General features: G+C 41.2%; 1 protein-coding gene across 1 annotated transcript in view; it reads left to right on the top strand.

Moving 5' to 3' along the window:
• Nucleotides 1-17,507, top strand: part of LOC141166313 (proto-oncogene Mas-like) — a 45,467-nt gene extending 27,960 nt beyond the window's left edge. Inside the window, exon 2 of the mRNA XM_073652879.1 lies at nucleotides 10,543-17,507. Within this exon, the coding sequence (XP_073508980.1) occupies nucleotides 10,609-11,562 (954 nt within the window). The 5' untranslated portion in view covers nucleotides 10,543-10,608 and the 3' untranslated portion in view covers nucleotides 11,563-17,507. The remainder of the gene's footprint in view (nucleotides 1-10,542) is intronic.
• Nucleotides 17,508-23,439: the final 5,932 nt, after the last annotated feature.

Here is a 23,439-nt window from a genome sequence, read left to right as displayed (position 1 = left end):
TCCACTCTGTCAAAGGCAGATGACAGGTCCAGGAGGAGGAGGACAGAGTGGTGCCGCTTTGATTTGGCGGTTAGTAGGTCATTGTTGACTTTAGTCAGGGTAGTTTCAGTAGAATGGTGCGGTCAGAAGCCAGATTGTAAGCGGCCAAAGAGGGAGGACAAGGTGAGGAGGGAGGACAGTTCAAAATGGACATGTTGTTCCAGTAGTTTTGAGGCATAGGGGAGAAGTGATATGGGGCGATAGCTAGTCAGAGACGATGGGTCAAAGAAGGGATTTTTGAGGATGGGTGTGATTGAGGCATGTTTGAAGCATTAGGGGAAGACACCAGTTGTTAGTGACAGGTTGAAAAGGTGGGTTATTGAGATATTGAGAACTTGTGATGTAGCTTCTGACCTCCGACTTCCGATGGCACCGAGGGACCGGAGCGGTGCCAAAAAACTTTGAAGACACTGGAGGATGAGTATATGACTGGGGGTAGGTGACTTACATGTAAAGCACCACTTCAATAGTAAAAAAAAATGCTGGTGTGGTGCTTTAAGGGATTTTTTTCAATATCGACAAATAATTTAGTTGGAGCTGTCCAAGCCTGGCTATAATTAAGTTTCATGCATGAGACGGCAACAAAGCTAAAAAGGGCCAGATTAAAAAGGGCTGTCCTAGCTTGCACGGTTATGGCATATCCACAAGGTGTGCCATAAGTGTATGAGATGAACCACGATCGGTGGAGAGGTGGCAGCACATGCACAGCTTTCTCCATTCATTTTATAGGTGTTCTGAAAATCACCAATAACTCTTGTTCAATTTTTGAAACTTCCATAGAAGTGAATAGAGAGCAGTGTTGAACAGCAATTTTTGCAATCCAATTACACTTGATAACATCTAGTTTAGGTTAAAGGAAGGATAGTAAGTAAGGAATGGTCTTCATATCTAAATAAGAAACATAAAAATTATTTTTCGAACGATAATATAATAATAATAATAATAGTTTATTTTTTATAGCGCCAACATATTCCGCAGCACTTTACAAATTTTAGGGGGGACTTAGACAGACAATACAGAATAAGCATATCTCATATCGAACGGAGTGAGGGCCCTGCTCGCGAGCTTACAGTCTATGAGGAAGTGGGGGAGACACAAAAGGTAAAAAGTACATATATTGTATAATGCAGCCTTGATATACTGAATAGGATAAATAATAATACATGGACTGGTCGCCAGCCAGTATGTGTGCAGTCCTGACAGAGGCTTTTATGTGCATGGTTGGTTTGAACCCGAAGTTGAAGAAGATTTTAATATGGGGGAAAGCTGGGATGGACAGAGTGTGTTTAGGTGATACGCCAGTCTAAAGAAATGTGTTTTTAGGGTTCGCTTGAAACTGTGGGTATTGGGAATTAATCGAACTGTCCTGGGTAGTGCATTCCAGAGAATTGGCGCAGCACGCGAGAAATCTTGGAGACGGGAGTGGGAAGTTCGGATTATGGAGGATTTTAGCTTCAAGTCATTTGCAGAACGGAGGGCACGTGTAGGGTGGTAGACTGAGACAAGGGAGGAGATGTAGGGGGGTACTGAAGCATGGAGCGCTTTGTGGGTAAGCGTGATAAGTTTAAAACGAACTCTATATTGGATGGGCAACCAATGCAATGACTGGCACAGGGAAGAGGCATCTGAGTAGCGGTTGGCGAGGAATATGATCCTGGCTGCTGCGTTCAGGACGGATTGGAGAGGGGAGAGTTTAGTAAGAGGGAGACCGATTAGTAGAGCGTTGCAATAGTCAAGACGAGAATGAATAAGAGCGACAGTAAGAGTTTTTGCCGAGTCAAAGGTGAGAAAAGTCCTGATTCTTGAGATGTTTTTGAGGTGTAGATGACATGAACGAGCGAGTGATTTGATGTGAGGAGTGAAAGAAAGATCTGAATCAAAAATGACCCCAAGACAGAGGGCTTGTAGCTGGGGAGTAATGGTTGAGCCACAAACGGAGATGGCAATATCGGGCACAGGTAGATTAATGGAGGGAGGAAAGACGAGAACGATGAAAAGCAGTTGATGAAATTATATAATTCACTCACAAAAAATTTCCAAAACGTTTGTCAGTTTGATGTCAGTTGGAGATCTGTTAAGATAAAAGCTGATTGCATCGCTGTCAATCACAAGAGGAACAGACAAATCAGTTTCATTACACATAAACCTCCTAATAGTGAAATCACAGATTAGTACAGCAATTATGGACACCAAAAATTAAGTATTTTCGAACATTTTTCCTTATTTTTAAGCTTCTTTTATTGAACAATGCAGCCTTAATAGCCTTACTTCCAAGCTTAAAGAGGTTTTCAACTATCAGCTTTTATCTTCCCAAACCCTAGTAAAGATGGTACTGAAGCTGGCCATACACATTAGATGGCTATCAGCCAAACGATGTTTCGGTTGATCATTCGGCCGACTGCCATCTCAGCCAACTCTCCCATACACACTAGTGCTCGTTCAGCAAATGCCCTTGTGTTGTCTATGGGAAAGTTGCCAGCTGGTACTCCGGCCAGCAGATTATTTCTGGGAGAACAATGTGATTGAAAACTTACATTTGCGATCGCCAATTCTCCCAACTATCAGTTGACTGGGGACCCCATACACATTAGACCGTCAACATTAATTCAGGCATTGGTTTGAATCCACAAAAATAAATGGGAATTTCTTTTCAAGCTACATCAGAATATATGTCAGTGGAATAATCGGTGCATATGTCAGTGTAAAAATCAGAATACATACAGTTATATGAAAAAGTTTGGGCACCCCTATTAATCTTAAGCTTAATGTTTTATAAAAATTGGTGTTTTTGCAACAGCTATTTCAGTTTGATATATGTAATAACTGTTGGACACAGTAATGTTTCTGCCTTGAAATGAGGTTTATTGTACTAACAGAAAATGTGCAATCTGCATTCAAACAAAATTTGACAGGTGCATAAGTATGGGCACCTCACCAGAAAAGTGACATTAATATTTAGTAGATCCTCCTTTTGCGATAATAACAGCCTCTAGTCGCTTCCTGTAGCTTTTAATGAGTTCCTGGATCCTGGATGAAGGTATTTTTGACCATTCCTCTTTACAAAACAACTCCAGTTCAGTTAAGTTTGATGGTCGCCGAGCATGGACAGCCCTATTCAAATGATCCCACAGATGTTCAATGATATTCAGGTCTGGGGACTGGGATGGCCATTCCAGAACATTGTAATTGTTCCTCTGCATGAATGCCTGAGTAGATTTGGAGCGGTGTTTTGGATTATTGTCTTGCTGAAAGATCCATCCCCTGCGTAACTTCAACTTTATCACTGATTCTTGAACATTATTGTCAAGAATCTGCTGATACTGAGTGGAATCCATGCGTCCCTCAACTTTAACAAGATTTCCGGTGCCGGCATTGGCCACACAGCCCCAAAGCATGATGGAACCTCCACCAAATTTTACTGTGGGTAGCAAGTGTTTTTCTTGGAATGCTGTGTTTTTTTGCCACCATGCATAATGCCTTTTTGTATGACCAAACAACTCAATCTTGGTTTCATCAGTCCACAGGACCTTCTTCCAAAAAGAAATTGGCTTATCCAAATGTGCTTTTGCATACCTCAGCCGACTCTGTTTGTGGCGTGCTTGCAGAAACGGATTCTTTCGCATCACTCTCCCATACAGCTTCTCCTTGTGCAAAGTGCGTTGTATAGTTGACCGATGCACAGTGACACCATCTGCAGCAAGTTGATGCTGCAGCTCTCTGGAGGTGGTCTGAGGATTGTCCTTGACTGATCTCACCATTCTTCTTTTCTGCCTTTCTGATGTTTTTCTTGGCCTGCCACTTCTGGCCTTAACAAGAACTGTCCCTGTATTCTTCCATTTCCTTACTATGTTCCTCACAGTGGAAACTGACAGGTTAAATCTCTGAGACAGCTTTTTGTATCATTCCCCTGAACAACTATTTTGAATAATCTTTGTTTTCAGATCATTTGACAGTTGTTTTGAGGAGCCCATGATGCCACTCTTCAGAGGAGATTCAAACAGGAGGACAACTTGCAGGTGGCCATTTTAAGTAGCTTTTCTCATGATTGCATACACCTGGCTACGAAGTTCAAAGCTCAATGAGGTTACAAAACCAAAAAAAGTGCTTTAGTAAGTCAGTAAAAAGTAGGTAGGAGTATTTAAAACAAGAAAATGATAAGGGTGCCCATACTTATGCACCTGTCAAATTTTGTTTGAATGCAGATTGCACATTTTCTGTTAGTACAATAAACCTCATTTCAAGGCAGAAACATTACTATGTCCAACAGTTATTACATATATCAAACTGAAATAGCTGTTGCAAAAACACCAATTTTTATAAAACAATAAGCTTAAGATTAATAGGGGTGCCCAAACTTTTTCATATAACTGTACGTTACTGTAAAACAGATGTTGCTATAATGCAGCCAAACAAGGACAATCTGCACTTGTTGCGCAGTCATGTTTTATTGACAAGTCAGAAGAGAATTGTGGTACATGGTATGTGGTTTCGATTGCTAACATATACAGTTATATGAAAAAGTTTGGGCACCCCTATTAATCTTAAGCTTAATGTTTTTTAAAAATTGGTGTTTTTGCAACAGCTGTTTCAGTTTGATATATGTAATAACTGTTGGACACAGTAATGTTTCTGCCTTGAAATGAGGTTTATTGTACTAACAGAAAATGTGCAATCTGCATTCAAACTAAATTTGACAGATGCATAAGTATGGGCACCCTTATAATTTTCTTGCTTTAAATACTCCTACCTACTTTTTACTGACGTACTAAAGCACTTTTTTTGGTTTTGTAACCTCATTGAGCTTTGAACTTCATAGCCAGGTGTATGCAATCATGAGAAAAGCTACTTAAAGTGGCCACTTGCAAGTTGTTCTCCTGTTTGAATCTCCTCTGAAGAGTGGCATCATGGGCTCCTCAAAACAACTGTCAAATGATCTGAAAACAAAGATTATTCAACATAGTTATTCAGGGGAAGGATACAAAAAGCTGTCTCAGAGATTTAACCTGTCAGTTTCCACTGTGAGGAACATAGTAAGGAAATGGAAGAACACAGGGGCAGTTCTTGTTAAGGCCAGAAGTGGCAGGCCAAGAAAAACATCAGAAAAGCAGAGGAGAAGAATGGTGAGATCAGTCAAGGACAATCCTCAGACCACCTCCAGAGAGCTGCAGCATCAACTTGCTGCAGATGGTGTCACTGTGCATCGGTCAACTATACAACGCACTTTGCACAAGGAGAAGCTGTATGGGAGAGTGATGCGAAAGAAGCCGTTTCTACAAGCACGCCACAAACAGAGTCGGCTGAGGTATGCAAAAGCACATTAGGAGAAGCCAATTTCTTTTTGGAAGAAGGTCCTGTGGACTGATGAAACTAAGATTGAGTTGTTTGGTCATACAAAAAGGCGTTATGCATGGCGGCAAAAAACCACAGCATTCCAAGAAAAACACTTGCTACCCACAGTAAAATTTGGTGGAGGTTCCATCATGCTTTGGGGCTGTGTGGCCAATGCCGGCACCGGAAATCTTGTTAAAGTTGAGGGACGCATGGATTCCACTCAGTATCAGCAGATTCTTGACAATAATGTTCAAGAATCAGTGATAAAGTTGAAGTTACGCAGGGGATGGATCTTTCAGCAAGACAATGATCCAAAGCACCGCTCCAAATCTACTCAGGCATTCATGCAGAGGAACAATTACAATGTTCTGGAATGGCCATCCCAGTCCCCAGACCTGAATATCATTGAACATCTGTGGGATCATTTGAAGAAGGCTGTCCATGCTCGGCGACCATCAAACTTAACTGAACTGGAATTGTTTTGTAAAGAGGAATGGTCAAAAATACCTTCATCCAGGATCCAGGAACTCATTAAAAGCTACAGGAAGCGACTAGAGGCTGTTATTTTTGCAAAAGGAGGATCTACTAAATATTAATGTCACTTTTCTGGTGAGGTGCCCATACTTATGCACCTGTCAAATTTTGTTTGAATGCAGATTGCACATTTTCTGTTAGTACAATAAACCTCATTTCAAGGCAGAAACATTACTGTGTCCAACAGTTATTACATATATCAAACTGAAATAGCTGTTGCAAAAACACCAATTTTTATAAAACATTAAGCTTAAGATTAATAGGGGTGCCCAAACTTTTTCATATGACTGTATAATGTACTATAATAAAATATACAACGATCAGTGACATCTAGGGTTATTTCATTTATGTTTTTTTGGATTTTTAGTTTCATTTTGTTATGAGTCTTTCTAAAGTCTAATAATTCCGGAGTGATTCGGGACATCCCCACAAAATAGGTGAGAATTTTTTATTTATATGAACTTTTTAAAACAGTAGTACTGCAAAAGCTTACAAGGAATATCCACTGCTATATTTAAGTCCAAAATTCTGTGAATTTATACCAATTGGAGCACTGTTACTGTTTTTATCATACACAGCTCCAAATCCTATTCATAGACCCAGTTAAAATATGACATGCTGGCTTCCACTAGAAGGCGCATGAGAGCATATTGTTGATTTTAATATACAGGGTGGTCCCAAAGTAGGTGGCAAGAAAATATTTATTTTGATTTATATTTAAAATTATATTTACTAACACAAGCATAACATTGACAATTAAATTTTATTCTGAACAATAATACAAAAGCCCTTAAATTTTATCAACGCAGGTGCTCAAACTGTTTTCCATTACAATTTGCACAGCTTTGAAGTCTGCCTTTTACGTTCTGACAACTTTTTTGCACAAGTCTCTTTGGGTATTAATTTCTTGAAATGCATCTCTTATGTAATTTTTCAGATCACTGACAGTTTTTGGTTTTCGACTATAAACTTTGTCCTTGAGTACTCCCCAAAAGAAAAAATCCATTGGGGTCAAGTCTGGTGAACGTGCTGGCCAATCAAGTGGGCCTCTTCGGCCAATCCATTTATTAGGAAATGTTTCATCAAGATACTTGCGGACTACTCTTGAATAATGTGGAGGGGCCCCATCTTGTTGGAAATAAAGGTCATTTGAATTAGGCTGTTGCTGTAACTGAGGAACAACTTGATTCATTAGAATTTCGAGATACTTATCTCCTGTGACTGTTCCATCAAAAAATATTGGTCCTAAAACACCAAAACTTGAAATATCACCCCAAACATTGACACCAGGCTCATTTAGTTGTTGCTCTAAAGTTAAATGCATGTTCTCATTATACCAGTAAATACAATTATGTCTGTTAATATGGCCAGATAATTTGAAAGAAGCTTCATCACTCCACATAATGTTATCTAAAACTACTGGATTTTCTTCAATCTCGTTAGCCATAATCTCACTAAATTGCAGCCGCCTGTCTGGATAATCCTCCAATAAACCATGTATTAGACGTGGACGATAATCTTTCCACCCAATAGATTTCAGGATTCACATGATAGAAGGCCGTGAAATTCCCAATTCCAAAGAGGCTCTTCTGGTGGACTTGTAAGGAATGAAAAGTGGAATCTGATTGGTTGCTAAGGGCAACTGAGCCAGTTTCACTTTACACCATGTTTGATAAATCTCCCCCTCCATAACCTTATTACACTTTCTGTCCACCTACTTTTGGACCACCCTGTATAACAGTATGCAGCAAGCTCTCACGCCCCCCCCCCCCCCCCCCTTTGGTGGCTTCTTGCAGCAAAAAGTTAGGTTTTGCATATATGTTTAGCCATGCTTGTTTATAAATTAATCAAGACAAGATTATGGATATATTTAGATTGATAGAAATAAAATGGTATTCACGTTAATGGTCTTACTGTTTTAAAATAGTATATGGAAAGCCTTAGTATTGCAAATACAGTGGCATGTGAATGTTTGGACACCCCTGGTCAAAATTACTGTTATTGTGAACAGTTAGGCAAGTTGAGGAAGAAATGATCTCTAAAGGGGGTAGAAGGAAGAATGGATTCAATGAAAATTCAACAAATTCTTGATGCAAACATACGTAACACCATCTGTAAAAAAGCCGAAGTTGAAAAGAGGATGGCTTCTATAAATGGATAATGATCTTAAACACACATCAAAATCCACAATAGACTACTTCAAAATGCTCAAGCTGAAGGTTTTACAATGGCCCTCACAGTCCCCTGATCTGAAAATCATTGAAAATCTGTGTCTAGACCTCAAAAAGCAGTGCATGCAAGATGACCCAGGAATCTCACAGAACTCGAAGAATTGATGAAAATCCCTCAAACAAGAATTGAAAGAACCTTGGCTGGCAACAAAAAGCATTTACAAGCTGTGATACTTTCAAAAGGGGGTGCTACTAGGTATTAACCATGCAGGGTGTCCAAACTTTTGCATTAACCCATTTTCCTTTTTGTAATTTTTAAAATGTAAAAGATGAAATATATATTTTTTTTTCATAAGATACAAAGGAATGAGTCATCGTTAACTTTAGGCCTTTTAGAGATCACTTCATCTTCAACTTGCTTAACTGTTCACAATAACAGTAATTTTGACCAGAGGTGCCAAAACTTGTACATTCCACTGTAACGCCCACCCTGCTGATACCTCTAACACTAAGAGAAGTGTAGGGGGAAGATGCAACAAGAGCCATCAAGACCGGTAGCAGAAGCTGTGATGTATATGTAACATTTTTGCATAAAAAATGCATTCACTTCACATTTACTATGCAAATGAACAATAAAAATTGTAGTGGTGTACATATCCTTTAAAGGGGTATTTCAATCTAAAAAGAACAAAACCTGCATAGGTGGTAATTCTTAGATCAATGGGTGTTCCACCACTGGGATCCTCAATCAATTAGATGGTGAACTTCTGACCATGCTCTTCATCAACACCACCACCAGGAGTAGTGGAATAGAAGGTCCAGTTGCGCATGTGCCTTGCCACTCCATTCATTGTACATGGGAGTGATGTTGGTAGCCAATTTGTCAATTTTTGACCGTGGCATAGACTTTGAATTGAGTCAATATTACAGTATACTGTATAGGGCTGGAAGTAACTGAAATTACAATCAATACAGTCGCAGAAACAAAACTATGGCCATTGGGTATCAAAAAATCTATGATGATGATGGTGGAACTATGTTCTTCATTTGATGATAAGACCACAGATAAATCCTTACAGATCAGTTTGGAATATTGAACATGCAGCAGATTTTAAAATCTGCATCACATACATTATTTGGCCAGATTCTATGCTGAGAAAGCACAGATTGGTCCCATAGAATGACAGTGGGGCTATTCCATGTGTGGATCCACTGGTTTATCTGTGGCAGAAGTGAGGTTTTAGCCTCAGATTTCTACCACAGATTCCATAGTGGTTTTACCATACGCAAATCTTGATTTGACCTTAGTGTATTTTAAGAAATAAAGAGAGGAAAAAAAAAATTTTTTTGTGTCACATAATTTAGTGCAAAATTATAATGAACTGCATTATTAAGGGTAATAATGTGCTGAAGGGTGTAATTGCCCAGAGTAACTTGCACAGCAGTAGGCACGAAGCCCATCATGTGACATGAATATTTGCACAATTTTTGCAACATGTGAAGCAAGAGCAGCAGGCTATGCTTCCATACAGATGTTATGTGCCCACTCTGAAGGACACTTATTGAGAAAGTGAACCACATCTGTAAATCCATGGGACTGACTCATCATTGCATTTGTATTTTGTTGTCTAGTTTTTGGTATTTTTGGCTTGCGTTTCATTTACTCCTAATTCTTCTATTGATATTAATATGTGCCTTTTTAAACTCTTTATATGTGTTCACCTGTTTTTTATGTTCATTATTATAGGTGAGGATTGGAGTTTCTGGATGTTTTTTACTGATTCATCCTTTGCTACTTTTCAAAAAGTCACACATTTATTGCATAATCGTAATACTGTCCCTCAAAGAGAGAAATTTTTGCAACATTTTACATAATGCATCTAGTAGTGCGGGGCAAGGTAAAAAAGGAGGCAGGTCAGTGAAGGATCAGTGAGCTGTCATAAGAGCATACAGATAAATATGTAAGCAGAGCACCAGATAGAGTGCCTCCCACAGGCTGCCCCAGAGCACGGGCATATCATTATCTCCAAACTGAAAGTAAAGATTACACAAGAACCACAGGACGGATTTCATCAACAAAGGTATCATTTTAATCAGTCTAATGTCACCCACCTGACAGTATTTGTAGTTTACTGAGCACAATCCTGCTGACATGTGCGCTTTAAAGACAAAAATAAGGACCAATATTAAGTTTATACAAAATTCATGAACAGTGTGCACCGTTTTGAAGAATTTATCTAAAAAAAACGGAAACAAATATAAGTCAAAAAATAAAAGTGACTTAAACAAAAATGCAAATGATGAATCAAGGCCTATCTGTCTTTCAAAGTAATAATGAATGTGACAGGAGATGTATCAGTTACGAAAAACAGATAGACAGCAAGGCAAAACTAGAGTGCTATTCCCTAACTGCAAATGTGAACATGTGCCAATGTCATATTAAGGTTGTGCTTCTCATTTTTTACAGGAATAAGAACATTCCAAAACTTTTGGCATCTTTGGAAAGTCTAAGCGTCTGTTTTGTAAACTCATCATGACTGAATCAGGAAACCTTTCAACCAATGGTACTCATCTTCCATCCACATCTGATAACGTCACTTACGCCATTGTGGCTTGTTTTGCCGTCATACTCTGCCTACTGGGAATGATCGGAAATGCTATAGTGGCCTGGATTCTTGCATTTAACATAAAAAGGACCAAATACACAGTGTATATCCTTAACCTTGCTGTTGCTGACTTTACCTACCTTCTCTTTGTCACTGTTGTCTTGCTATTGTTGGTTGATAAAATATTAAATGGCAAAAGTCCAACAAATATGGCATTGCTTGCATTAGAAATAATGTATGATTTTGGATACAATGCCGGTATGCTCTTCCTTACAGCAATAAGTATAGAAAGATGCCTTTCTGTTCTCTTCCCAATATGGTATAAATGTTACCGGCCAAAACACTTATCATCCATAACTTGTGGGTTCATCTGGCTGTTGGGTGCTCTCCTGTCACTTCTGGATAACTTTGTCTGCCCTCCACAGTCCTTCATGGCCTCGACTAAGGAGTGCACAGGAATCCAGATATTCTCAACAGTCCTGACTTTCGTCATTATCATACCTTTGATGCTTTTGTCCAGTTTTATTTTAATCTATATAATTAAAACAACATCTAGTAAATCCAGGCCACCCAAGATCTATATTGCCATAATAATCACAGTTCTGATTTTCCTCATTTCGGTGGCACCTATCAGATTATTATGGTCTTTGCTCTTTTTCAAGGCATTCACAAACCAAATGTCTGCCGTGGCATTCTTTTTTGCAACCACCTATTGTACTGCTTTCAACAGCAGTGCCAACCCTTTCATTTACTTCTTTGTGGGAAGACAGAGGAAGAAGAGGTTTGGAGGTTCCATCAGTGGAGCGTTAAGTCGGGTGTTTAAAGATGATGAAACTGATCAGACATCTGATGGAAACACGACCAGCGTTAGCATGAACTAAAGGTGCTGGCCATTCATTTTTCTTGAAGTTGAGGTTTTCTGCAGAACCCTAAGAAAAAAAATGGATAACCTGTAAAAATGGTTATTTATCTTGCATACCGTAAACAGGTTACTTGTTATATGGGTTGAGCTGTTAATACAACACTGTGAATTCTACGGAATTTTAGATTTAGAATGGGACACAAACACCAGAATATCACTGCACTTTATGACTTTGCCTTGATTTTACGATAACAGGCTTGATTTTTGCATGCCAGAATTATAAGGACCTAATTGCGTAAGATCACAATATGGAGATTGATAATACCTGCAACTAAAACCTGGATATCACATGATAAGACATAAAAGGTTTTATATCACATTTCAAGAAAACATTCCATCATATCATAAATTAATCCGTTATCACATGGGCTTAAGATTTTGTGAAATGCTTTTGAATCAATGTGTCATGATATATTCTATTACTTTCACAAATAGGAAAACAGTCTGTGTCATATGTGTCCAAATAGTGCTCACTTTATTGTTTCATAAATCCTTCATCCCAAAGAGAGACCATTTCAGTGGAACCACAATATTTATTGTTGTACTTTGTGAATATGGACTCCCCTTACTTTAGGTGAGCTAGTATAGAATTGTGTTCATTGTCTTAAAATTGTATTTTCATCTGCACCAACACATTGTGAAAATGGTACTAAGGGTGCAATCAGACGGCTGTATAACATGGATGACGATCGCATCGCAATGCTCAGACTGGCCAGCAGCTCTCCTGATCCGAGCATGACAGCTTCATGTATTTCTATGCAGCTGTCACTCTCAGCTAAGGAGAGCCGCCGACCAGTCCGTGCACTGTGATGCAGTCGTCGTCCTTGTTATACGGACATCTTAGCATGTCCTAAAGAAGAGGTACAATGCTGCAGGAAACTGGATGAAATCGAGGCACAAGGGCACAGAGGAGGAATGAAAAGAGTCTATGTGACAAATAAGGTGTCGGATTTGAGTAATTTGAGCAAAAAGATTTGCAGGACCTTGCAGTCACGCCAGTAGTTCAGGACCGCCGAATCAAAGATCTGTGACCCTACTACACCCTGTGACATCTCCAACACCTGTTATTATTAGTTGTCTGCTGCGTCGTCATTACATTGTGGAGCTACACACGCATGTTGCCATGGCAGCCAACTAATCAGAGGTGGTGCCAGGATTGTTGCAGGTATCAGAATGTTCGCAGTGCTCTGTTTCGGCAGCCATGGACTGCCAACATGATTACTGAACCAGGGTACTGCAAATCATTTTGCTCAACTTTTGATTTAAGTACTAAATAAAGGAACGATGGGTAATTAAGATGTTGCCAAAACCCAACATTTGCGATTGACTAACTGAATTGATGGGAGCTTGTTCACAGTTAGCTTTCCTATTTATAGAAGCACTTGAGGCAAAGATGATTGTCTGGGTGAGGGCTTGCTCACAAGAGTGCATGCATCGGACAAATGCTGTCCAATGTTTTATCGGACAGCACTCGGACCAATGTAGTTCTATGGGGCAGTGCTGATCTGTTGTTTTTCACATGCCAGAACGTTATGAGAAAAAAAAATGCAGCATGCTGCTAGTTGCTGGGCAAATCGGATTACACTCACCCATTCATGTCTATGGGTGCGTGAAAAACATCGGACTGTATGTTATCCGAGTGCCATCCGATTTCCGCAGACTCACACAATGGAGAAGATGGATGAAATTTTGTTTTCCATCCTCTCTTCACCTATGCTACGATTCTCTCTTCCGAGAGAATCGGATCACACTAAGTTGACACTCGGCTGATCAGGGTTTGATCCAAGTGTCATTTACGTAACCGATCTGATTTTCTCGGTTGATAGAATCTACGCTTGTGTGACCCCCACATTGGCCACTAGGGTTTACTAGACTCTAACTTTTGGTTGTTTCAGGAAACAACACATGTACATAGCTACATTGAAAAGGCCCCAACCCTATCCTTTGTATTAAAGCATCTAATGAGCTTCTGCAAAGGACATTGTGAAGGGAGAGGAATAGGTTCAGTTGAGACAAGGCCTGTTATGAATGGTTGATCCTGTCTTTTCATCTGTGTAAAGAGGTGTTACCTGTCAATCTCATCATGCCTCTGATGACCAAAAGAACTGCTGAAAACGCTGTCTGAAAAACATGAAGTTTGAATCAAAAAAGCCTCTGCGGCTATCGTGAAAATTGCAAAATTACATTTTTTTAAATAAAGACTGTGATATGAAAAAAAACATTGCCATAAATGCAACACAAAAGCCTAATTCAAACAATAGGTATTTTTTATGACAGATTTAAAAGAGAAAAACTCTCAAGTCCTATGAATTCAGTTACTAGCATAAATAGGGCTTTGATAATATCTCCTTTATCTTTAATACTATTAACCTACCAATCAATGTCCTAGAACACAGATGTAAGTGAAATTCACTCTTTTCTATACCTTTTGAACTCCAAATAATGAGATTTGTGTTCCAAGGGCACAGGAAATTAATACAGCACAGCCTTGTATAGTGTACGCAGGATTTCCGGTTTATTAATGCACAGCTCAAGTTTAAGTAGTGTCACTGACAAAGGAAACTTCCCACAGAAAGATGTAGACAATAAGAATTTAGGAGTGTGATCTGAAATGTGAAACTACTCTGCCCAGCAGGGTTAATTATTTAATTACCATGACAAAGGAGTTATAAGACAAGAGGGCTACACACAGGCAATATGGAGTCTGTTCTCTCACTCAGAGTCTACTACTCAGTATATTAGAAATGTAAAATGTAACAATATGTTGACAACTTATAACTCATGACATCTTTTGAACGTAATTTACCTTTCATGAGCTGGAAAATGCTGTCCCTAATCAATGCAAAAGAACATGCAGTAAATTCTGAGGTTTACAACTAAATTCCTAGAGTCCATTACTTTTTATGCAATTGTTCTAATGTTTCTATTAGGCATTTTTACTGAAACTATACTTATGCTTTACAAACATGAATGTATTGATGGTTTTCACTGCTATGCAAGCCAATTATTATCTTAATGCCTTGCAGGCCATATATATTTTGTCTGAGAATGTAGCAGATTTATATAGTAGCTTACACTTTGCCACATGAATGTATTTATTACAAGTAGTTTATATGTATATATTATAGTGAAATATATTGATCTATCTTTGTCTTTTTCACACTAGTATTTCTATGCAAGTAGTTTATGGCACTAATCTAGCCATTACAAATATAATTATCCCTACAAAAACTTGATGGATCCTATTAAAGTTCATGGGATCGGTGATTATTTATTTGTATCCGTTCAAAAACAAATTTGGCTTTCCAACAAATCAAAATAAATATATAAGTGGGAAGAGAGCTAAATACATTTAATATATTACTTGCGTGTTTGTTTAAAAAAATTGATTAAAATGATGTTTGTCTTGTGTGAGGTTAATGTTAATTCAAATTACTACAATATAGCTAAATTATTACATAACTTTGTGGAATACTACAAATGTTATCCATGCTCACTTATTGCCAAAGGCACAGAAACAACTACCAGTAATTTTTATATCTTTCATTAACCCCTTCACTACCTTTAATATACATGTATGTCAAAGGTAGTGTACCTGACTTTGATGTGGGCTTGCACGCTGAAGCCCTGCTATCTGTAGCACAAGTGATCAGATGATCGCAGCTTCAAGTCTCCTAAGGAGACTATTAAAGCAAGTAAAAAGAAAAAAAATGTTTTAAAAAATATTAAAAAATAAAAAATATATAAAAGTTCAAATCATCTCCCCTTTGCCCCATTCAAAATAAAACAATAAAAAAAATACACGTTTGGTATCGCTGCGTTCAGAAATGTCTGATCTATCAAAATATAAAGTAAATTAATCCTATCGGTAAAAAGCGTAACGAGAAAAAAATACAAATGCCAGATTTACGTTTTTTTGGCCTCCGCAACAGTGCAATAAAATGCAATAAGAGGCAATCAAAACATTTTATCTACCCCAAAATGATATCAATAAAAATGTCAGCTCAGGGCACCAAAAAAAAAAAGCCATCTCACAGCCCCTGATCTCGAAAAATGAAAACGTTACAGGTCTCGGAAAATAGTGACAAATACTATTTTTTTCTTTTACCACCTAAATAAAAAAATCATATTGCCAGGTCAATTATACCATATAGTGAACATGGAAAAAGACAATTGTGGAATTACAATTCAACGGACTTGGAATTTTTTTCCCATTTTCCAGTGCACTATATGGTAAAATGAATGGTGTTGTTCAAAAGTACAACTTGTCCAACAAAAAGCAAGCCCTCAAATGGCTAAATGGCCAGAAAAATACAAAAGTTATGGCTCTTGGAGCAAGGGGAGGAAAAAAAATCTAAAATGAAAAAAATGGAAAATCTCCGGATGGTGAAAGGGTTAAAAGAGTAATTAAAAAAAACATTATTGTACTTTTTTCTATATGCAAAACCAATGAGATCAATTAAATAAAAAGAAAAAAGTTTACACTGTCCAAAAATTAGACACAATTAATAGATATGATAATATGTTGCACTAATTTTACTATTATTTTATCTACAAAATTCTTCTGTTTTCATGCACAGCAGCACAAATAAACATAGATGTGAAAGTTTATAGTTAAAAAAACAACACAAAACTGACATATTATGTATTTTGGAAATATAATATTTATTTAAGGGGAATGTACACCTTCATATATATTTATTGTATTGTTCATTTGCTTCCTAAATGAAGGAAAGCAAATGAAGGGGAAATAAGTGCAGGATAGAAGCTGTGCTGATATATGATCCAATGAAGACAGCAGAACCCTGGACACACTCAGAGTTGAAATCAAACATGTATTACAGGGACAGACACTCCAACAAGAGAAACAAATTAAACTTGGATCTGGCTGCAGACTGCATCTCAGGGGTCTGAAAATTAATGATAAAATTAAGATTGCAGACAGAAACTTGACGTAATTTTATTGACTAATGGTAACTACTGATTTATAAAACTTATTTTTTCTAAGTCAAAGGTGAGTATAACCTTCAAGCCTTAACTTGTTTGACTTATTATATAATATGGAAAACTAATACTGAGGGCACGGTTCCCGTCATTATTACTTGCAATAAATCCTTTTAAAGATACCCTCATATTGCTAAACAAGTCAGTGCAACAGTTTTCAAAGTCTTAATGGAGGTAGTAAAGAAAATTGCCCCAACTAAACCCCATTTAATGGGTAGTTATTTAATTACAACCTTAAGTTCAGCAATAAAAAATTACACCTATAAAAAATTCTTAATCTCTTAATAGATTATAGGGGTGACAGCAGTTTATTCATTAAGGATGTATATTCATAGAAAAGGTACAGTTAAATTTAACAAAGCACTCCCACTTTGTCAGAGCTGGCCGAAATTAGTGTGAGAACGTCAAGAGCCGCATAATCTTTGCGCAGCCTGCAGTTGCACCTAAATTTTGCGACTTCTCAAAGTTTTTTGTAAAAACTTTTATTAATAGGCCCAAACTGTTAACTAGTGAAAAAAAGTACAGGACATGAGGCGAGTTTTCTTCAGCAATTATCTGTTTCAAAGCATAATGTTTTTTTATTTATAAGCCACTGGAAAAAGGACCTTGTGTAATGTGTAAGGTTACTTGCTTCTTAATACTTTTAATAATGTTATTTACTATGTGTTTTATTTCATATTCACCAAGACACACTACATGCCCTAATTCCGTCTCCCAATTTGCACCTGAGACTGTTTAGAATATTACTTCTCACGGTATAATAGTCCTTCCAATGATACAGTTTATCTTATTTGTTATACTTTGTTTTCAGTAATTGTTCACATGTGAATCAGCACTTGTGTAAGATTGTTTATTTTGTACTTTTTGTACTGTAATAAAGTTTATACATAAATGGACAAAGGTGTTTCATGATTATTTGGCAAATGGATGGAGCATGAATGTGTTCTTAGTCATATGCATGTCAACTTATTATTTCAGATGGATCAGGTCGCTCAGGTAACTAATGAGTCATATATTGACAGAGATTATGTGTGAACGAGGTGTTTACAATTGATCTCAAAAGAAGGATTACCCGAACTAGCATAATCATAACAGCACAAGGGATCATGTTGGATAACGAAGGTATGAACTTCCACGGGTAGTAAAACGGCCTCCTACTTGATTATTTTCCTGGATGTGAATTTTATGGCAGAATGATGAAATATAACATCCAGGAGATGATGGTTCAATTTTTAATTATTTTATTTAGGGGTAATTGCCTAACTGTTTATAGGGGACTTAACAAGCATGCTTGGCAAACCATCTGATTTAGATTCCTGTTAAAGACAGCAGGGGCAAAGCTAAAGTCTGGAGAGTTATTGGGAGTTATTCACTGACCCCCACATATAAAGGAGCCCCCTCACTATCCTAAATCACCAAAAATATTATTATTAATCACATTGCCACCAGGAATAAAAAATTTATTGAAGTATAGAATTAGACATGGCTGCTGTCCACAAGTGGTATGTGGGATTTATGTTCCGTTTAATTTACTTTGTCCCCTGCACCAGTCACTGTGCATGCTTAGAACAGTCTCTAAAGTGCTGATTTAAGCTTTGACATTTCCAGTGAGATTCTGAGAAATAAGAGAAGGAAACTGTCATTGATTCGTAAAAATGAAAAAGTGGAAAAAAAATACTTTTTCATTTTTACGGATTAATTTGTGAAGCACCTGGGGGTTCCAAGTGCTCACTATGCATCTAGATAGGTGCCTTGGGGGGTCTAGTTTCCAAAATGGGGTCACTTGTGGGGGAGCTCCAATGTTTCGGCACACAGGGGCTGTCCAAACACGACATGGTGTCCGCTAACAAATTGGAACCATGTTGCGTTTGGAGAGCCCCTGTGTGTGTAAACATTGGAGCTCCCCCATAAGTGACCCCATTTTGGAAACTAGACCCCCCAAGGCACCTATCTAGATGTATAGTGAGCAGTTGGAACCCCCAGGTGCTTCACAAATTGATTTGTAAAAATGAAAAAGTGGAAAAAAAATACTTTTTCATTTTTACGAATCAATTTGTGAAGCACTTGGGGGTTCCAAGAGCTCACTATGCATCTAGATAGGTGCCTTGGGGGGTCTAGTTTCCAAAATGGGGTCACTTGTGGGGGAGCTCCAATGTTTCGGCACACAGGGGCTGTCCAAACACGACATGGTGTCCGCTAACAAATTGGAACCATGTTGCGTTTGGAGAGCCCCTGTGTGTAAACATTGAAGCTCCCCCACAAGTGACCCTATTTTGGAAACTAGACCCCCCAGGGAACTTATCTAGATGTAGTGTATGTGAGCTTGGTGTGTGGTGTGGTGTATACACCACACACACACACAAACAACCTCACATACACTACAACACACACACCAACCTGACATAGGTTGGTGTGTGTTGTAGTGTACGTGAGGTTGTTGTGTGTGTGCGTGATGTTTTGTATGTCATGCTAGTGTGGGTGAGTTCTGTAGGGAAGGTCAGGATGTGTTTAGTCCGGGGACATGTGATGAATTTTGAAACATTCATTCAAACACAGTCCCGGTTTATCAGGACACGTTTCACATTGGAAACGGGTGACCTTTCTTATCCCCCTTTTATGGCAGACCAGGCACCTTTTTCTTACCGTGACCTCACCAGGAAAATGTTGCCCTGGTACCACACGGGAGACTCGAGTTCCAGGGGTGCTGGGGCCCGCTTCTTCTTCGCTTCTAAAAATCAGGGCCTTTATCACCGCCTCCTGGAAGTTGAGGAAGGTGTTGGTGGTCTGGCCTGCACATCGTGACAGCACGTATGCGTTATACAGTGCCATTTGAACGATGTGCACGGCCAGTTTTTTATACCAGACTTTCGCCTTCCTCATCGCACTGTAGGGCTGGAGGACTTGATCAGAAAGATCAACTCCCCCCATGTGCTTGTTGTACCCCAGGGCACAGTCCGGTTTGCGGACCGGTGCTGGGGTACCTCTAACGTTGGTGGCCGTGGTGCCGGGACCATGGATTGTGGTCAAGAAAAAGACGTCCCTTTTGTCTTTGTACTTCACCACAACCATGTTGCCGCTACATTGAGCTCGGCTCTCACCCTTTGGGAAAACCTGCTCAATTAGCGTCAAAGGGAGACCCCTCTGGGTTCTGCGCACAGTACCGCAAGCGGCTGTAGCTCTGGCAGAGAGGGACTGAAATAGGGGAATGCTTGTATAAAAGTTATCAACGTATAGATGGTAACCTTTATCAAGCAGTGGGCGGATCAAATCCCACACTATTTTCCCACTTACCTTCAGAGCAGGTGGACATTCTGGGGGCTGAATCCTCGAATCCTTTCCTTCGTAAACTCTAAAGCTGTGAGTGTACCCTGAGGCACTCTCGCACAGCTTGTAGAGCTTTATTCCGTACCTGGCCCTCTTACTGGGCAGGTATTGTCGGAATTGAAGCCTCCCTTTGAAGTGGATGAGGGATTCATCCACAGAAATTTCCCTTTGGGGAACGTACACTTCAGCAAACTTCTTGCTGAAGTGTTCTATGACCGGACGAATTTTGAACAGTCTGTCAAAATTCGGGTCATCGCGGGGAAGGCTGTCCGTGTTATCCCTGAAATGTAAAAATTTGTGAATGACCTCAAATCTTTTGCGGGTCATCACCATTCCGAACACTGGAGTTTGATATAAAATATCGGTACTCCAGTATTGACGGATTTCTGGTTTCTTCACAATCCCCATGTGAAGTACCAGTCCCCAATATTTTAACATTTCTACTGAGTCAACGGGACTCCAAGTAGAAAACATTGAATTTGGGTTTGCAGACAAAAACTGTTGGGCGTAAATGTTAGTGACGCGCCCCTGGGCCTGTGTCGCGCTGCGTTGCGCACGCGGGAGCTTACCCGGAGCCGGATCTGTTGAGGGTTGTAGTCTCGTGGCGGTGACCCGGTCCGTGCCCAGGGAGTCAAACTGAGCGGCGATGTATTAGCGGTAGATTTTGGACGACTACGCCACCCGTTGAATGCAGCGAAGGAGCTGCCGCTGCAGGGCAGACCGCTGAGGCCGGTGGTAGGATTGTGCAGCGTGATAGTATCACCCCCAACGGGAGGGGTATGGCCTCAGGGCAGCCGACGTGGATGATGGGGGTAGCAGGAACCACTCGGAGACGGTACGGTGTAGTTCAGGGTCTTTACTGGTGACAAAGATAGACCCTCCCGGAGTACTGGCTAGCGATTGGGGCCTGGTCAGTCCTTGAGCAGATGGGATCTCCCCTGGCCAGGCGGAGTTGTAGGCCTCCCAAACTAACTGTACTCTTCTGGCTACCTTGCTAGAGGCGGGTATAAGTAGCCCACGTCCCTGAGTGTACCGTGTGGTGCTCACCCGTATGGCCGGTGACTCGGGGCCTTCTAGTAGCTTCCGCTCCACGACGGCGGTGCTGGTCCCATGCGTGTGACCGTGCCTTCGGGTTTCTTGGCCAGAGGACCTGGAATCCCCTGCCTGACGGATTCTGCTGCTGGGTAGGAGTTAGTCCCCACAGCCTCGGACTCCGGGTCCGGTAAGAAATCTTCTCAGTCAGGGCGAGCTCTGCAGCTGCCAGCCCCTGACTCCTTGTAACACTGCTCCCACAGAGCTCCTGTTGTTTCTTCCCATAGCTGCTTCTCTTCTCTGTCTCTACTTCTGGCATGGCCCAGGAGCTGGGCCCAGCTGGAGCCACAGCTCCCTGTCAGCCCTCCTGGCTGAACTCTCCCTCTGAACTCTCTAACCCTGCCTCAGCCCCAGGTTTATATAGGGGAAGTTCTTCCCCTCCCAGGACTGGGCAGGAGGTGTGGCATGCATAGGATTCCTGACCAAGAGACCTCCCACCTGCTCTCAGACATAACATTGCTGTTACTGTGGAAACCAGACCCCTGGGGTGCCACATTCCCCCCTAGTGAAATTTAGTACTCCGGGACTAAACATATTTTTAAACATAACAAGGTATAAACAATAATAGTACAATAAGAAAAACACATAAAGATGGTTACGGCGTGTCCGCAACCGGGTGCAGTTTTGAAGAAAAGCAAGGTGTCCATTTCACCAAAACAGGGAGACGTAACCAGGTAGGGGTCTGTCCTGCCCCGAGTCCTTAACAGTCTTTAGTCCATTCCTGGGTTACGCTCCAACCATGTACAAAGGATTCCCGGTAAATCCACCAAAGACTCCCATAAATTACTAGAAACACATAATTATTTACAGGATATGGCCGCTCTCAGTCCTCGGCCAGTGGGGATAAGGAATGGCTGCTCACAGTCCTCAGCCTGGTTTAAGATAGGGGCACATGGGGAACAATTCACTAATCCCAACGGGGACCATATTTTAATTAGCAGCAGTCCTTGTACCCTTACGGGTAACTATTTACAGCTCTTTATTCACGCTACTTCCCTTCAGTAGCTATGTTCTCTTTGTGCTCCCTCCTGAGGGTAGTCCTCAGACCCGTCCGGGTCCTCTTGGCTTTCCTCGTATTGGTAGTACTGCAGCTCCTCCTCGGTTAGCTGGGTTAGTATCTCTGCGACAGTCCTCCTCCCAGGTGGCCAGGACTTTACCCCCCTTTGGGCTGCCCCGGTTAATTGGGCCACCAGGATGCTCACTTTTTGCTCCTCTGTGAGGGGGTACACCTGGAAGAGGCTATCCAGCTTTTCTCTAAAGTCATGCAGGGTATGTGACTCCCCTGAGTACTGGGGTAGCCAGGCTGCCCCCGGGATATAGGGCATGGTGAAAGGCATGACCGCAACAGCGGTGGCGCTGGCGGGGGTTGAAGCGGTGAAGCTCTCCTCCGTATCCGGCATCCTTCTCCCCCCTAGTGGACCGTGGCCTACCTTGCGATGATCCTCTTCCGTAGGCCGCGGCTCCGCAGTGGATCGTCAGGGTTGAGGACCTTCCGTCGCGCTCCTGTGACGTCGGCGTCTGCTGGGCTCCTTCCAGGACCTTACGCAACGTCCGGACGTGAGGCGGGGCTTCAGTTCTCGCGCGCTTTCGGAGTCCACGCCCCTCTTCTTCCCGCGCGGCGTCCTCAAGATGGCGTCCAATGGCGGGAAAACTCCACGTATGGCGGGAAGAAGGCTGAAGATGGCGCCGGATGGCGGGAAAACTCCACCGATGGCGGGAAGGAAGCGGAAGATGGCGCCGGATGGCGGGAATCTTCACCACAGGTAAGTTTGAACAGTCTTTTTCAGGCACGCAGTACCCGGTGGTTGCGGGCACGAAATCCTGCCGACTACGCCAAAATTTGACGCGCCCCTGGGCCTGTGTCGCGCTGCGTTGCGCACGCGGGAGCTTACCCGGAGCCGGATCTGTTGAGGGTTGTAGTCTCGTGGCGGTGACCCGGTCCGTGCCCAGGGAGTCAAACTGAGCGGCGATGTATTAGCGGTAGATGTTGGACAACTACGCCACCCGTTGAATGCAGCGAAGGAGCTGCCGCTGCAGGGCAGACCGCTGAGGCCGGTGGTAGGATTGTGCAGCGTGATAGTATCACCCCCAACGGGAGGGATATGGCCTCAGGGCAGCCGACGTGGATGATGGGGGTAGCAGGAACCACTCGGAGACGGTACGGTGTAGTTCAGGGTCTTTACTGGTGACAAAGATAGACCCTCCCGGAGTACTGGCTAGCGATTGGGGCCTGGTCAGTCCTTGAGCAGATGGGATCTCCCCTGGCCAGGCGGAGTTGTAGGCCTCCCAAACTAACTGTACTCTTCTGGCTACCTTGCTAGAGGCGGGTATAAGTAGCCCACGTCCCTGAGTGTACCGTGTGGTGCTCACCCGTATGGCCGGTGACTCGGGGCCTTCTAGTAGCTTCCGCTCCACG

This window comes from Phyllobates terribilis, unplaced genomic scaffold (genome assembly GCF_046119375.1).
Source record: "Phyllobates terribilis strain yellow unplaced genomic scaffold, ASM4611937v1 Scaffold_11__3_contigs__length_659146591, whole genome shotgun sequence".
NCBI lineage: Eukaryota > Metazoa > Chordata > Amphibia > Anura > Dendrobatidae > Phyllobates > Phyllobates terribilis.
Note: the sequence above shows the minus strand (reverse complement) of the source record. Positions and strands in the feature narration are given on the sequence as shown.